This window comes from Hydra viridissima, unplaced genomic scaffold (genome assembly GCF_058129835.1).
Source record: "Hydra viridissima isolate aposymbiotic clone 2 unplaced genomic scaffold, HvirCarnegie_v1 scaffold_13, whole genome shotgun sequence".
Classification (NCBI taxonomy): Eukaryota; Metazoa; Cnidaria; class Hydrozoa; order Anthoathecata; family Hydridae; genus Hydra; species Hydra viridissima.
Window position 1 is genome coordinate 11586181 of NW_028324312.1, and position 17856 is coordinate 11604036.

The 17856-nt window shown below is 34.5% G+C and overlaps 1 protein-coding gene across 1 annotated transcript; it reads right to left on the minus strand.

Annotated features, from left to right (window-relative positions):
* Positions 1–2126: 2126 nt before the first annotated feature.
* Positions 2127–6369, minus strand: LOC149880528 (uncharacterized). The gene is made up of 5 exons (XM_090070069.1): positions 5788–6369; positions 4471–5334; positions 3201–4239; positions 2343–2885; positions 2127–2131 (listed from the first exon to the last, which is right to left on the minus strand). The coding sequence occupies exons 1-5, from the start codon at positions 6367–6369 to the stop codon at positions 2127–2129; spliced, it is 3033 nt and encodes a 1010-aa protein (XP_089926195.1).
* Positions 6370–17856: the final 11487 nt, after the last annotated feature.

Here is a 17856-nt window from a genome sequence, read left to right on the forward strand (position 1 = left end):
TTGTCCATCAAATTCTTTGAAGTATTGTTGCTTTAATAATTTCAGATTTTCACTTTCCAATTCTTCGTCAGTTGACAGTCTTCTACTTTGACTGCGTAAGCGAATGTTTTCACCAGAAAGAGGTGTGATATACCAATATAATGCTGATTAGTTTCTGTTCTGTGAAATCTTGGCAAATTCTTCAGCAACTTTTTTAATTTTATCTCCGCATGCTCATTTTTACTTTTAGGTTCAACGTAGGAGTCGTGAAATGATACGCTTAAACATAAAGAAATAATGCCACTCTTTTTTTTAAGTGAACCTACTTTAGTTACATCCTGAAGGGGCCTTATAAGTAGTTCAGCTGGAAATTTTTTATCTAAAGTTCCTTTTTGTAAAAGATTATAAAATTGTTCAACAACTTTTGCTGCTGTGGAAGAGGCTTTGAGATAATTCTCTTCTTTGAGATAATTGTCAGTTTCTAATTTAACCTTGCATAAATCTTTACAAAAATCTTTTAAATGCTGTTTGGTTTCAGTATTTTTGACATCATTCTTTTCACACTTTTTAAGGCTTCGTTTAAAGCCTGAGCCTAAACAAAGATGTAATCCTAGTAGGTTCTCAACACTTTCCTGAATGTTAATATCTAGATTTTTTATACAATGCTCAATACACTTAACACTATTTGTAACAAGTGCAGCTTTATCAGCATTACAAGGTAAATGTTTGTTAAATGAAATGACATACTCGTTTGATCCTAACAGTGATATTGCTGTGCAATCACTGTGAATTGCGAGAATAGACGCCAAAGCGTCTAGATATCTTCCGTTTGAATAATCAGAATCTAATACTTCCGGATTTTCAATTATATCAGTCATGATATAAGTTCCCTTTACTATTTCTTCCGACATAATTTATACCTAAAAATAAAAATAATTTTTTCTACTTAAAGTTAAAGAAAGTCAAAGCTATTAACAAAAGTTTTTTAAAATTCCTGAAGAGAATTATTTTTAAAATTTGATTACTTTAGTTGGTTTAAACAGTAGTCAAATTAATACATAAAATACACACTCTTAAAATATGTAACACTTCGAATCTGAAGCTTTCTACCCAGTTTGTTACTTAATAATTAGTTTATTTGGATAGTAAATGCACTAAAACTAATTGGATAAGAATTCTTGCAACTTGGATGGCCATAGAAGACTGTTAGGATATGGATGGCTATAGGTGATGTGACTAATGAGGTCATGATGCTTGCTAATGGGATTGTAGAATGTAAATAATAAAGATAACTTGGCATTTCTTGATTTACTTACTCCACCAATTTTAAGAAAATAAAAGAGAATTTTGTGCTGAAAAGAATTATTAAAAACACAGGTCTCAAAGTCAGACTAATCTTATGTTTAAAATATACAACAAATAGCTAATATTCTCCCCAGCTTAAGTAATGATATCTTTTTTGTCTATAAGTTATCTTTTCAAGTGTTAATAGCTTGGTTTTTATTTTTTGTAATAAAGATTTTAAATAATAGAACCTTATGGGAGTTTAATCACGCATAATTATCACACCAACTTGTTTAACTGGATGCTTTTTTTATCTAGGTTAACTCCCCGTGAAAATGTATTCATATTGTCCCCGTGAAAATGTATTCATATTGTCCTCGTGAAAATGTATTCATATTGTCCCCGTGAAAATGTATTCATATTGTCCCCGTGAAAATGTATTTATATTGTCCCCGTGAAAATGTATTCATATTGTCCCCGTGAAAATGTATTCATATTGTCCCCGTGAAAATGTATTCATATTGACCCCGTGAAAATGTATTCATATTGTCCCCGTGAAAATGTATTCATATTATCCCCGTGAAAATGTATTCAACTACTAGGCTATGCGGGTTCTAGCGCATGAACACTTTTCTATACTTAACGAAATTCAAGATAGACATGTGATTCTAGACATGGATAATTTCAAGATTCTGAGTCATTGTTACTTTCAAGATAGGTATGTGATTCTAGACATGGATATTTTCAAGATTCTGAGGCATTGTTACTTTCAAGATAGACATGAAATTCAAGATTCTAGACATGTGATTCTAGCGCATGAATACCCTAGCCAAAGCCTGTCGAAACCCGCAAGTGTCATCATCTTATACTATATTATTATATTATATCTTATATCATTATATTATATTATTATATTATTAACTTATATTATTATATTATATATTGTCGATTGATATGTCTTACCTTTTAATCCTAGGTCTTGTCCAAATCTTTAAAATTTTCTAAGAAGATTCCAAGAAGTCTTAATCAAAGACTAGGTCTTGTTTTATAGTGTCCAATGGCAAAGGTGGTGTGAGTACCATCATTCGTTCGTATCCTCTTGTCATCATTAGCGCTGAGAGCCACTTTGTTAACTTCTTCAGTGTAAACGTCGTGAAGATGGGAACGGATAACATTCATGGTTGCAAGCTTTTCTTTCTTATCCATTAAGCAATTGTAGTAATCTTGGTGAGTGATGTGATTATCAACCACACATTTCTGTATTCCTTTGCATTTTTTGCGATCTTTCTTTTCATTACAGACCTCATAAGAGTAGAGTTTGGGTCGAAGTCCAACAAACTCTTTAATTTGCTTACCAGCAGCCTCATCTTTAAACTTACCTATTACCTTTTTATTTTTAAACCCAGAGTCAAATCCAAAGTGTTGAACAGCAGGATGGTCTTTAGGAAAATCACTCGTGTCAAATTTAGCCTCAATATCGTTAGCAATGTCTTTATAGAAATCTTCAGTTTCGATTTCATAAAAGAGCGAGTCTGTATCCGTCATTAACAATTTAAGCTTATCTCCGTATTTAGGCTTCATGTAGTCGTAGTGGTGTTGAAACATGAGAATTTTGCTTATGTCTAGAACGCTCAGTCCCAAGTAAACAGGCTTGTTGTAATAGACATTTGTTCTTTTCATATGAACCGCGATCAAGTTTTCATCAAAAATGGTGTTTCGTTCATATCGTGGACTTTTAGACAACTTTAGAGCTTCTTTTTTCGTAGTAATAAGTTTAACATCTACGCGTTTTAGAATATTCTCCATGGTCTTACCAAAGACGGAGTTGTTCATCAGCTTGAAAAATTCCTTGTCAGATTCGTTTTCAGAATTTGCTCTTAATCCAGTGTTGAGGTCAATATACTTTTTCATAAAAGGCTCTTCTTCAAAGGTGATACCTCGATGAATTTTGGTGATAACTAAGCCCATCCGTTCATAGAGTTTAAGGTTTTCATGGTGAACGACGTATTTCTCCTTGTTGTTTAAATTAGGGACTAGCTTATCTACTTTTCCAATGGTTAGTCTTTCAGGAGCTAAAGGATAATCGTTATGCAAATCGTGAAGCTCGTCAGGGTAATCCAGATCCACTTCGAGAATACAAGGTATGGATTTCCAATTGAAAAGTTCATCCTCGGTCATCCATCTAAATCCTCTAACAGGGAGAGGCTTGCTCATAGCCCATCCATAAAGATTGTTAGCGTCTAAGTACTGAATGAATTTCGAAGGTTTTGAAGGATCATAATCGTCCATATACTTGTTGTTGGCAGTTCCATGTCTGTTAGAGATCATACTAATCCCACCTCGAATTCCTTTTTGAACCATGTTAAGCATATCAATATCAGACAGAAGCTCTAACTGAATTCCAGTTTTCTTTAGTATTGCGTCCCAACCCAACCCAGGAGACGTGTAATACCAAAGGGGATCAAGACCGTAATGTTTCAAGCAAGTGTCTCTGAAATCTTCAAAAATGTCTGCAAGTATTAGCACGTCGGACTTGTTGTACAGCTCATGATAGTCTTTAAACGTTTTGCACTCAAATACATCCCAAACGTTTTTCGCATGTGCATAGTCTTCATCGCTGATATCTTTATCATTCAGTTTAGAGTGAAAGGCTTCTTTCGGTGGCAATTGCGTTTCGTCAAACTTTTTAATCGAGTCCACCCAGTCATAAATGTAAACGCCTTTTTTTCTTAATAAATCAAACTGTTTTCCAGAGTAGTACATAGCCATGTTTTTACATTGGTTATCAGTCAGATTTTTAGATAGTTTGTCTAAGCCGAATGGTAAGAATCTGAAGCTGTCAATAAACCTCAATTCTTTCCACACTTCTCGAAGTCTTCCTTTCTTATCGATAAATTCTCTCACTTTGATTTGTTTGGAGAAGCTAATATACTTTTCTTCATTGTTGGGTATGCAATTGAGCTTCCCGCCTAATTTCTTGATAAACAAGTGACTATCGTAGCCAGACAAGTTATGAAGGACGATAGGTATGAATTTTAGAAGTTTATAATTCAAGTTGCATTTGTTATGCGCAGCTCCACGATACTTCCCAGTCAAATGGCAGTGGTCTAAGACTTTATCATCTCCAAGATCTTTATTACAAATGTGACATTCAGTTGCAGCTTCAAACTTCTTTTCATCCTCATCAGTCATCACTTTCTTTTTTACTAAATCTATCTTATCTAAAATCTTTTTAAGGTCTGCTTCAAGCATGTTTATGAACTTTTGAGCTACATCGTCATCATCGCTTTCAGCTGTATACGTTTCAAGCTTTCCCTTGTAAACGATTTCATCAAAGCATTTAATATAATAGACGATAGAGCTTGGAACATGCTTTTGATATTGTTTGGTGTACGACTCTTCTTTATTATATTCAGTGCTGTTATTAATAGGTTTGGTGAAACTTTCAAAGTCTGCATAGACAACGTATGGAACTTTCATTTTCCTGCAAAAGTTTTTAAACTGAACAGTTGACCCTTCTTTCGGAAGTTCGATCCTCATTGGTGCGTTATTATAACAGTCTTCTCTATGTTTTTGAAGCTTTTCTTCCTGGTCAAAAGCTTGCATACACCTTCTGCAAAAATGTTGTTTTCTTTTACCTTTTGATACCGAAGAACCGGCAAACCGACTGAAACTTTTAATGAGACAATAATGGTCTGTAACATCGTCTGTAATGTATAGCAGATCAATGCAATGGTTTCGATCAACAAATTCAGATATTCGCAAAGGTTGAGGTGTTTTTTCAGTATAGCAAAAGACATTCACGCTAATGGTAATTTTATGGTAATTCACAGGAAACTCCATTCCATCCCAATCGAGCTCTTCCGATTTTAGAACCAAGTCTTTATCAATTCTCTCGTTGTCTTTATTTTTAAGGTTCAACGCTCTGGTGACACACCACTTGAAACATTCATTGTCCTTGTTTTCCATGTTGATGATTGCCTTTTTATTTTTCAAGTCGGTAGGTAGCTCAATGTAGGAAGAGCCGCTGAGAGGCATGTAATCGATAAAGTTGATATCCATTTTTAAAATCTTTGACATGACGCAATTAGATCCCAACTTGTTGTATTTGACACTACTTTCCAATACTTTTTCTTCCATTTGTCTTAACAACTCTCTTACATTCGTAGCTGCAAGAATAATTTCCGAGTTGGATGAAAAGCTTGCTTCCCGAGTCACTTCTTCACCAGTCATGATGCTTACAGATTTCATTTCACACGTTAAAATAATTCTTACCTTTGTGTTTCTTTCTCCTTCCATGGTTTGAATGGCTGACTCTCTTACCAAATTAAAAAAGGCTGCAAGGTCTTGGTATCTATGAGAAGGTCTGTAAGAAAATTGTCTAACAGATTGCTCCGCTGAATGTTCAGTCAACTTGAATTTTATTTTATAAGGTTTTGACACAGGCTGCTTATACTCTGTTTTTAATACAAGTGATTTGATAGACTTTATTTTTTTATCGATTTGTTCTACTGATTCGCTTACATTCTTCTTGATTACTTCAGGAACGTAGGGTTCTACCCAGTCTTTAATATCGATAAACTTGTTTTTAACATAAGACGCTACACTTTTTGTAACTCTGGTCAGAGTTGAAATTAAACCTGGTCTTGGTGCTGGAACTGGAGTGATAACGTTTGTTGAATCCTCGACTGATTCGTTAAGAATAGAGGGTTCATCTCTTAATGTCTGATTTTGCAAGAGAGTAGAAGAGTCGAATGAAATCAAGTCATTGGAAACAGTCCTTGGAACAGGTAACGGTCTCGCCTCAGTCGTCCTCCTACGAGGAGCTGGCACAGGTCTTTCAGGACGAGGAGCAGGTACCGGCTTAGCACGTACCCGAGGAGCAGGAGCTAACCCAATGACAGGTTTTGTTGTTCTTATAGCTTCAATGAGATCAGCTTTTTTCATTCTGGAGATACTTTTGATAGCATGGTCTTCAGCTATCCTTTTTAATTCTTTAACAGTCATTTTGGCTAACGCCTGACTTTTCATTAAGACTTTAGATTTACTTTCCATTTTTATTAACGGAAGAAAAAAATTTTCAGTGTTTGAAGATTGGGGATTCATTTTTATTTCCGCCGTGACTTTACTTAAGTCAATTCAATTTTTTTAAAATCACAGCACACTGTTAGTATATTCTCTTCTTCGAAAAAAAAGTCTTTGCTGTTCCGTGAAAAGAATTAAAAAAATAAGTATGATGATAGCTATGACAACCGTTTTTAATTCTTCTAAAAGAATTAAAAAATCAAGAAGCATGATAATTGACAAATATTTCGCTTATGGAGTCGTATACATGCGCTTGACCTGTTTCATCAAATCGAATCGTGTACTTTCTTCCCCACTCGTCATGTGCAGTAAATTCGTATCCAGCCGCATGAATTTCTTTGTCTTCATCAAACACATGAGCACGTCCCATATCATCAAATTCAATCACGTACTTCCTTTCCATTTTTATTAACGGAAGAAAAAAAATTAAAGTCAATTTTTTAACAGAGCAAAAGTTAAAAAATCAATTTTGAAGCTTTTCAATCTTGACTCCATCGACCACCTTTCCATATCGACGCTCAAAATATTCACATTTATGACCAGTTCCTTTCATCGCTTTGTATAGAGACTTGTATTCTATCACCTCACCCGTTTCAACGTTGGTCATTCTCACAGTGATTGGATTTTTTCTAACTGAACGTAACCAGTTCCATTTTGGATCAACTGGTTTCTTTTCTCTTGGCTCATATATTCTTGGTCGACCAACAGGTTTCTTGTCTTTTGCTCTTTCTAAAACCTCTTCTTTACTAATCAAATTATTTTCAACCGCAAGCATCGTCAACGTTACTAAATTGTTTGCTGTTCTGTTGACACCGTTTTCTTCTAGCAACTTTTTCAAATACGATGTTGTATATCTCATTTTATTAAGAGAAGAAATTTTTTTTAAGATTTCCAGAATTTAAAAATTCAATTTTAAACCCATCATCAACCTTTCCATTTCGACGCCATAAATATCTCCATCCATGACCAGTTGCTTTCTCCGCTTTGTATAGAGACTTGTATTCTATCACCTCACCCGTTTCAACGTTGGTCATTCTCACAGTGATTGGATTTTGCTTAATTAAGCTAAGATGTTCCCATTTTGGATCAACTGGTTTCTTTTCTATTGGTCCATGTATTCTTGGTCGACCAACAGGTTTCTTGTCTTTTGCTCTTTCTAAAACCTCTTCTTTACTAATCAAATTATTTTCAACCGCAAGCATCGTCAACGTTACTAAATCGTTTGCTGTTTTGCTGACACCGTTTTCTTCTAGCAACTTTTTCAAATATGACATTGTATGCCTCATTTTATTATACCAAGAATAAAATTTAAGTCAATTCATTTTTTATCTTTAGAGCTAATAACCCTTTATCGCATGGTCTTTCAACGTTTTGTTATTCATTTTTAGATAACAAAATCATTTTCAGAGATCTGAAGGATCTAATAAACTGCAGTCATGTGGGTTCCGTCTGAAACAAAATTAAGAACCTTGTCGGAAATGATCACTGCAAAAATAATGGTATTTGCAACAGTAGAAGTTCGAAATTTCAGGTTGATCACCAATTCAGCTGTTTCTGACGTCACTCTTTCCTTTTGCTTGCAGATGTCAATAACGAACAAAGGGTATAATTTTATATACTGAGACAAGGCCAACCCTGCTTGACAAACAAGTTCATTGGTTCCATAAAATTTATCATCAAAAGAGAACGCATCTTCATAAGCCATAACCACTTTCTTCTCTCCAAAATTCAAGTCGTAATTATAGTTCGGATACTTTATTCCATTGACAGTCACGTAAAAATTTCTAATATCACAATGATCGAATAGTGATGGATTGACTGTTTGACTTGAGGGTCTGTTCGTCTGAAGTCCAAACAAGATAAATCTTGGAACGCTTTTGTCCGTGATTCTACCAAGCGACCAGGTAAATTCTGTTTGTCCAGATGGGATAAGCTGTCTTTCGCATTTGTTTGATTTATAAGCCACTGGAATGGGAATCTTTCGAGTCATTAAATTCTTGAACTCAGTCTTTTTCGCTATATTCAATTCAACGCGAGGCATATAAAGTCTGAATTTTTTAAGATTGATCATTTCTGCAGTAACACTCTCCGCTCTGTAAATTGCATCATCGCATTCCTTCTTTGTAAAGGTGATGGTATGTCTAAACCCATAAACAACTTTGTCATAGGTTTCGCAAAAACCAAAAATATGTCTCAAAGGGATCCTGAACGAAAAAGCTCCAACAGATGTAGTGTCTGCAAACAAATGGTCTCGTCTAATTTTAAATCCTTCATTTTCAACAAGATTGGATGTGTCCATGATCCACATTTGCTTCAAACCATCTGTCATCTGAAATGCGTGAGGGTATTTTAACATTCCAAGAATGGTAGTAGCTTGACCTGGATGAATCACTCTTTCTACTTGCTCTCCTGACAAATCATAAGTCACATCGTTAAACAAATACATCAAAGCATTATTCACCAAGGCAATCTTGTCTGTAGCTTCGTAAAGGGTTCCATCACTCTTTTTCAAGACTGCTTCAATGAGAACAAAAGCCTCTGAGGGTACTGTATGAATCGATTGACAATCCATTTCAAAAGTGATCGATCCTGAAGAATTTAAATCAAGATTGGTTGGAAGGTATTCAAAATAATCCACTTTTTCAATATCAACATCATACTCTGGGTTCTCAGTCACTCTTAATCGATCGGTAGTTATCATTTTTTATTACAGAAAATAAATTTTTAGATCACTTTCGCGAGAGCGCAAGTCTCCCAGGACAGCAGCTGAAGTTTCAAACAATTTTCATACCTCTTCCCATTTTAACCAAGTCTTAGATTCGAATGGCGTTCTGTTTAGACATTTTTGGACGAATAGATGAACCTGTTTTTAATTTCTCAATGGTCTTTTTACCTTTATCCATAGCTACGTCTTTAGCAGCAGAAATGGCTGAAAGAGCCAACTCAGTTCCAGCAGATTTGGCTGCGGTGATCGCTTCTTGTCCAACTTTACTTGCTGCAGCATTTTTAAGCATAGTCACTGTTGCTTTCGACATGCTTGAAGCAGCTGCTCGTTTGATGAAATTTTTAATCAAGTCTATAATACCACCTCCTCCAACAACGTTCTTCTTCACATATCTTCGGTTGTTTACAATGAGCATTTTTTAAATAAAGCAAATTTTTTTAAATAATTTTATCAATCGTCTTCATTATAGACTTATATTCCTCTTTATTAATTTCACCCTGTCTCAACAACTCATCGCAAATAGCAACAGCCTCATTTCTCGAACCTGTATTTCCAGCATGCCAAGCAGCAATACTCAATTCAAGCTTTTCCACCAACGCATTCGGATCGCTAGGAAGAATGATCACTCCACGACCTTTTTTCCCTTTTTCAATACGCATCATTTTATCCCAAATAGGAGCAATAAGTTTCTGATATTTCGCTCTTCTTGAAGCTTTCGGTTTATGCGGTTGTGAATCAGATCGTATCGCATCACTCACCATTAGAATTTTTTCATAATTTTGCAAATCTTCATCCGTATACTCTTTCGGTATTTCAAACTTGGTCATCAACTTCCAAAGACCTTTTGTTCCTTCATACCTTTCTCCACCAACAATAATATCGTCTCCATCCATTTCAACCTCCATTTTTCCAATGAACATTTTATCTCCAACTTTATTCACTTCAAAAGGCATTTTCGATACAAACTTTCCTTTAGGAGCGTTGCTTTCAATGAGCGGTTTGATCAGCTTGCTCGCATTAGCTTGAAAATCAGCATCTAAAATGTTGTCGTTGATGCTGCTCTGATAAATTTTATTCTTACGAGCCAACACCTCTTTCACAATCTCTTCACGTTTATTCGGGTCTTGTATTTTAAAGAAAAACATCTTTTTAAAATACGTAGAAAAAAAACATAAATGGGTTTTAAAATACGTAGAAAAAAAACATAAATGTGCTTTTACATGCTTGTTAACCCTTTTTGAACAAATTGTTAAACGTTTGAATCGCGTCTTCACGGCCTTTTTGGATGAGTTCCTCTTTAGCCAATTCATCGATGCTGCTTTTAGTTTTGCTTCGTATTTCTTCCACCATTTCTTTAAATTTTTGAAGCTCACCAAGAATCAACTGAAACTCAGAATCGCTTATTTTATTATCCATCAACGCTTTCGAAGTGTGCTCGCTGATCGTGTTCAATTTCAACTCGGCCAACACTTTGATCTTCTCATGCTTTTCCGCTTTCAAAGCCATCTTTTTATTCACTTGTCCTCCTACAATAGACAAAAACCCCATTCCAATAGCCACACCTTCACACGCAATCGCTACTGGACTAGCAATAATCGTAGACAAAAGACCAATTCCAGTCACACCCAATGCTATGCATAAACCTTGCATCGTATTGTCCACATTCGAAATAATCCTGAAAACGCGATGGTACTTTTTACTCAAATGAACTCGCTTTGCTTTCTCATTCTCTATCTCTTTCTGAATCTCACCTATCTTCTGAAGACGGTAAACATGTCCTTCCTCTTGAAAGACTTCAGTAGGAGCCGTTGGGAGAACTGGGTATATTTCTTTATAGCTTTTCACATCCATTTTTTATTACTAAAAAAATTATTTTAAATCAATGTGATTAATCTTGCAAAGTTTTTCACCTTTTTTAACAATCACATCCTGTTTGCTGTTGCTATTCACATCCATAAAAACTTCATCTAGAGACTCTGAAATAATAACTTCGTTTTTTCTATAATTTAATTGCTCAGTGATTTTATTCATTAATGTCACCACTGCTACACCTTTCTCCAAATTCAGTCCAATGGATAAAGCTATCGTTGTATGTGATAGAGCAGCAAATTTAATGTCTTTCTGAGCAAAAATCTCATACTGTCCGTTCGTGTTATAATAGGGAGGATGATCCAACGTTTTCGTAGACACAATAATGTTACTCGGTTTTCTTTCCTCCAACTCTCTGATCCTCTCTTCCAAATAACCCAATTTCAAATCTAAACTGTAAACTTCTGCTGATGCAGCATTTCGAAAAAACTTGTGAGGAGCATGCATTTTAACATATTAAAAATAAATTTTTTAGATCCTTTTTGGAAATCTCAAGCTTGCAAACTTACCAATTCATTATTGTTCACCCACGAATTAAACGAGTCAGGATAACCCAGCCATTTGACTAACAACTTGCTCTTGGTTTTGCGAACAATTTTTTCAATTCTGAATATGTCTTGATGAGTCTTTTGCATTTCCTGCTCGTAAAAAGTACCTTGAATTTCTTCACCGTTAGAGTCAGCGATTTTATACGTAGGAGGATCCGTATATTGAACTTTCGACACGGTAAAAACCTCTTCAGTCCATCTCGGTGTATAACCCTTTTCAAAATGAGGTTTCTTTTTTGTTATTCGCACTTGATCACCCATAGAGAATTTAGGTTTTACTCTTTCTGTTCCCACCTTTCCATTCAGACTCATCCAAACCTTATATTTATTCTTTTCATCACTGGCTTCCACTGGAGTCATTTTGATAGAAGAATGCACTGTGTTGTTGTAATTTTTCACCATTTCATCTAATACGTCAATGTATTTATTGGTGTTATTGGTTGAAAAATACTTAAACATTTTTTCTTTCATCGTTCTGTTCCATCGCTCGACAACGCAGCTTTTTTCCTCGTTTTCAGTAGAATACAATTGAACACCCAACGCTCTCACATCCCTGTTATAAAATTCTTTTCCTTTGTCCACCCACAATTTGATGCACTTTCTTTCACCAAAAATCTTTTTCAACGCTTTAGACACTTCAAGACCTGTTTTGCTTTTTAACGGAACGATCCATCCATACTTTGAAAACACGTCAATCACCATGAGCAAATATTTTACACCGTTGTTGAATTTTGAAAACGATTGCATGTCCACCAAATCTGCAGCCCATATCTCATCAATGTCGTTCACAATCACCCTTCTTCTTTTAAAATGATGAATGACTGGTTTATGAAGCTCTTCTGCAAGCTGATCTGTCCATTTTAGGTTCTCTGTAAGACCCAATCCAAATTTAGCTTTGGCTTTGATGATGGGAGTGATCAGTTTTCTTTCGTTTATTTCTCTCTGAGTGGGGTTAGGAATCGAATCCATTTCTTCAAGCATCATCTGATCTGCTACATTTCTGCTTTTAACATCGTTTAAATATTTGTAAGCTAAATCGTGGTGGTACGCTGCATTGTCTACTCTGTCTACCGGTTTGCTCCACTCTTGATACATGTCCGTCGAAGTGAGTCTTTTGTCTAAATTGGTTCCCGGTCCTGCAAAATTCATCCCTGGAATATGCATTTCTCCTGGAAACTTTGCCCATGGGAGCTTTACTTTTTTTGAAAAATTGTTGATCGATTCCACCAAATCACCTCCTTTTACTGCTGATGAAACAAACTTGCATTTAGTCGTTCCACAAGAATTACAGGTTCCTTTGAGCATATTGCAATTATTTCTTGTCTTTTTATGCTCCACATGAATCGTTTCAGTTTCTCTTTTGCATTTAACGCAGTACATTTTAAATTTAACTTAAAAATTTTTTAATATAAAAAAATGGATATCATTCCTTTGGAAATTAACAATGATGAAAACAAAAGGAATAACAACAAGCTTTTACCAAGAAGCATTCGAGGGCTCATCGTGGGAATGTCAGGCTGCGGAAAAACAACATTAATGTTAAACCTTCTATTAAGACCTGGATGGCTCGATTATAACCACTTGCAAGTTTTTGGAAAATCCCTTTTTCAACCTGAATACAAAATACTCAAAAAAGCCTTTGAAAATAACCTTCCAAAAGAACTCATTCTCCAATTGCTTAATAAAAACAAGATGAAAAAATTGAATTTAAACCCTGAAGATGCGATTGACGATCTTTCAAAAGAATGTGATGAAGAAACAGATATGAAATGTCATTATTTCGAAAATGAAGAAGACGTTCCTGACCCTTCCGATCTCGATAGAAGCAAAAACAACTTGATGATCTTTGACGATTTAAAAGGAGAAAAACAAAACAAGTGCGAAAAATATTACACGCGAGGAAGACATTCTAATGCAGATTGCTTTTATCTTGCTCAAAACTATTTCGATCTTGATAGACATACCATTAGAACCAATGCTAACTTTATTTGTCTTTTTCCTCAAGACGATAATAATGTTTGTCAAATTTATAAAAATCATGCTTCTTGTGACATGAGTTTAAAAGAATTTAGAGAGTTTTGCAGACAATGCTGGTCTCAACCTCGCGGATTTGCTGTCATTGATTTATCCTCCGAAAAAGATAATGGAAAATACCGAAGAGGGTTTGACGATTTTGCATTCTTCTAAAAGCAATTTAAAAAAATAATTCTTATTTAAAAAAAATGTCTGGCATCATCATCGATATAGATGGTAAATCAAGTGTTATCACGACTGAATTTTTAGACAAAATCGTTTTTGAGAAAGGAAAAAGTTATGAAATGGCTTTTCTCGGGCTTGAGACGTACAACAGCTTTCCAAACATCACAAGTAAAAACAATTCTTTTAAATACAGCATGGACAATGGAGCTCATTGGGAAAACATTATCATTCCTGATGGAAGCTACGAAATTAAAGACATCAACGATTATTTGCAAAAGGCTATTTTCAACACGATAAAAACAGCTCAACGCGGAAGTTATATTATTGCAAATAAAATTAATTACTCTTCAAACAACCTTCAAATCGGAATCAATCTTAATACTTTAAAATCAACCATTAAACTTGGCATGAACTATTTGATTGACTTTAACGCGGAGAACAGCATCGCTTCAGTTTTAGGGTTTAATAAAAGAAAATTAAATTCCAATTCTGAATACGAGTCTGATCATATCGCTAGAATTTTTAGCACCAACACCATTAGAATTGTTAACAACGTTATTGGATCATCCTATATTAATGGAACTCAACTCAATTGCATCTACTCCTTTTATCCAAATGTTAATCCTGGATACAAAATCATTGAGAGACCGATGCATTTGATTTATCTTCCTGTTAAACTGTTCGAAATTTCAACAATGGTTACTCGCATCATTGATCAAAATGGAGATTTGATTGATTTTCGTGGAGAGGATATTACTATACGATATCATATTCGAGAAGTGAAATAAATAAATTTTTTTTCCTATTAAAAATGAGCGCTTATCAAAAGATCAAACTGAACATCTCACAAGGACAAGCTGATAAAGCATTAAACTTTCTCATCAAGACTTGAACGGTGAACATGTTCTTGCTATCACTCAAACCCAACTCAACAAAATTAAAAAAGCATATGAAGCTGGTAAAGGTGTCACTCTTAAACTCAGCAAAAGACAAATCGCATACAACTCTAAAGTCGAAGGAGGTTTCATCGGAGCTCTTTTACCTTTACTTGGTATGATTGGAAGCACTTTGGCTACAAAGGTTGCTCCTGCTCTTGCTACTGGACTGCTAGGTGGAGTCGGAGCCTCTGCAGGTTCTGCTATGGTTGATGCAATTTCTGGACGAGGTGTAGTCTACTTGAACAAAAACGGAAAAGGAATGAAACTAAAGGCTGTCAGTGGAAACGGATTGTTTATAACTCCATGGACTAAAAATTCTCAAGGTGAAGGGCTCTTTGTTAAAAATGGAAAAGGTTATAAATATGCTGGCTCTGGTTTGCTTCTTGGACCTAATTCACCCTTCTCAAGCATACCCTTTTTAGGAGCTATTCTGTAGACTTCTTTCACCTTTTTCAAAACTTAAGCTTTTTAAGAAATTAATAAAAATGACCAACTTTCAATGGATTGATGTAGAAGAAGTTATTTTACCCAACGAGGCTCTAACCAACTTTCAACTGATAAAGGCTGCGAAACAGCTGAAATTAAAAAACTTTAGAGGTGTTTTTGTGAGAGACGAATTGCCGAAAAAGCTAAGAAGAAAAGAATGTGGTATCGTCAATACGGGAGATTCGAGCACAGATGGATTTCATTGGGTGTGCTGGTTCAAAGACGGAGACAAAAAATACAGCTTTGACTCTTATGCTCAACCTCCTCTTGTCGAACTGGTTCACTATTTAAAAAGCCCTGTGTACTACAACAGCGAAAGAGTTCAGTTTGGTAACACGTCTTATTGTGGACACTTGTGTCTTTACGTCTTGAAAAAACTAGATGAAGGCTTTGACTTTCAAGACGTTATTAACACCTTGTGGTAAACAGAAAAATTGAATTCAAGATAAATAAAATCTTGGCATAAATAAAAAAATGGCTGATTTAGTAAAAACCATACCTCAAGACTTTAATCAGTGGGATTCAGATCGAGCAGTCGCTTTTTTAAACAACCAATTTATCAACATTTACAAAAGTGGACAAATAAGCGCTGGTCAACAAATCGCATACGCTAAACAATTAGGTCGTTGGTGTCAAATGCATCCAAATATAAAAACTCACAACACCAAAAGCTCAGTCATGTACTGCAATGAAAAATGTAAATGTTCTTTTTAATTCTTTTTTAAGAATTGAAAGTTTTTAAAAATAAAAAAGTAATAGGTAAGTTTAAAGATGAGGCTGCTGGTAAGCAAATTAAAGAGTTTGTTGGACTTCGACCCAAACTCTACTCTTATGAGGTCTGTAATGAAAAGAAAGATCGCAAAAAATGCAAAGGAATACAGAAATGTGTGGTTGATAATCACATCACTCACCAAGATTACTACAATTGCTTAATGGATAAGAAAGAAAAGCTTGCAACCATGAATGTTATCCGTTCCCATCTTCACGACGTTTACACTGAAGAAGTTAACAAAGTGGCTCTCAGCGCTAATGATGACAAGAGGATACGAACGAATGATGGTACTCACACCACCTTTGCCATTGGACACTATAAAACAAGACCTAGTCTTTGATTAAGACTTCTTGGAATCTTCTTAGAAAATTTTAAAGATTTGGACAAGACCTAGGATTAAAAGGTAAGACATATCAATCGACAATATATAATATAATAATATAAGTTAATAATATAATAATATAATATAATGATATAAGATATAATATAATAATATAGTATAAGATGATGACACTTGCGGGTTTCGACAGGCTTTGGCTAGGGTATTCATGCGCTAGAATCACATGTCTAGAATCTTGAATTTCATGTCTATCTTGAAAGTAACAATGCCTCAGAATCTTGAAAATATCCATGTCTAGAATCACATACCTATCTTGAAAGTAACAATGACTCAGAATCTTGAAATTATCCATGTCTAGAATCACATGTCTATCTTGAATTTCGTTAAGTATAGAAAAGTGTTCATGCGCTAGAACCCGCATAGCCTAGTAGTTATTCATATTGTCCCCGTGAAAATGTATTCATATTGTCCCCGTGAAAATGTATTCATATTGTCCCCGTGAAAATGTATTCATATTGTCTATATTATGAAAAGGAATGTTTCATAAAAGTTCCTTCATTTATGTACGTGTCATGGTTCTTTGAAGGCCAAAAATAAACACCCTAATGCCTAGAATTTATTAAGAACATTTTTTGCGAAGAACATAAATGAACTCCATTTTTATTATTTGTTTAAAGTTTCGTTTTTCAAATAACTTTTTTCTTTAACAATTTTCATTTAAAAAATAGCTGTAGTTTCTGTAATAAAGTTCACAAGAAGGAGACAAGTTTTACAAGAATGAATGGTTTATAGCTCGTTTGTCTGTCTGACTACACTCTAAGACGAAGAACTTTCTTTCCCTTCAAATCTAAAATATTTCGCCTCTATAAAAAGCAAAGAAAAGGCGTAAACCAATCAAAATTGAGTATCAAAAAAAGACAGAGATAAATAGTTAAAGAGATAGTGATTAAAGAAAAGCTAAAAGACATGTCCGGACAACTCTTTTAGAGGTTTTTTAGTGAAAAACTTTTCTTTAGAGGTGATGGTTTAAAAAACAGTACCAGTTGTTACACATTCTTCTAATTTAATTTCTGCTCAACGTTATGATACGGATTAAAGATCCTTTTAAAAGTTTTGAAAGATAAAGAGGCAAAAATGTATGTATGTATGTATGTATGTATGTATGTATGTATGTATGTATGTATGTATGTATGTATGTATGTATGTATGTATGTATGTATGTATGTATGTATGTATGTATGTATGTATGTATGTATGTATGTATGTATGTATGTATGTATGTATGTATGTATGTATGTATGTATGTATGTATGTATGTATGTATGTATGTATGTATGTATGAAATGATGAATATCTCCAAAATGCACTTTTTGTTTTTAAACTGGATATTTTTTAGTATTAATGTGTTAGTATTTTAGTTTAGTAATGCGGTAACCTTGTCTGATCAAAAGGGTTTCTTTTGCTAAAAACATTTTTGTCATAGTAGAACTTAGAGATAGTTGTTTAAACTTTAGCAAAAGCGCGACAAAGTGACTTCCCTTATTCAAACTTACTTCTTCTTTACTTTATTGTTTCAATAATAAATTGGCGCAAGAAACCCTATAAACATTTAAAATTTTTGCATAATATTT

Coding starts and splice junctions, on each gene's coding strand:
- LOC149880528 (XM_090070069.1), bottom strand. CDS start 6,369: ATGAATCCCCAATCTTCAAACACTGAAAATTTTTTTCTTCCGTTAATA. Junction 5,335..5,787: donor CTGAAGTAATCAAGAAGAAT/GTAAGCGAATCA, acceptor GTCATGTCAAAG/ATTTTAAAAATGGATATCAA. Junction 2,886..3,200: donor TATCACCAAAATTCATCGAG/GTATCACCTTTG, acceptor TGAGCGTTCTAG/ACATAAGCAAAATTCTCATG.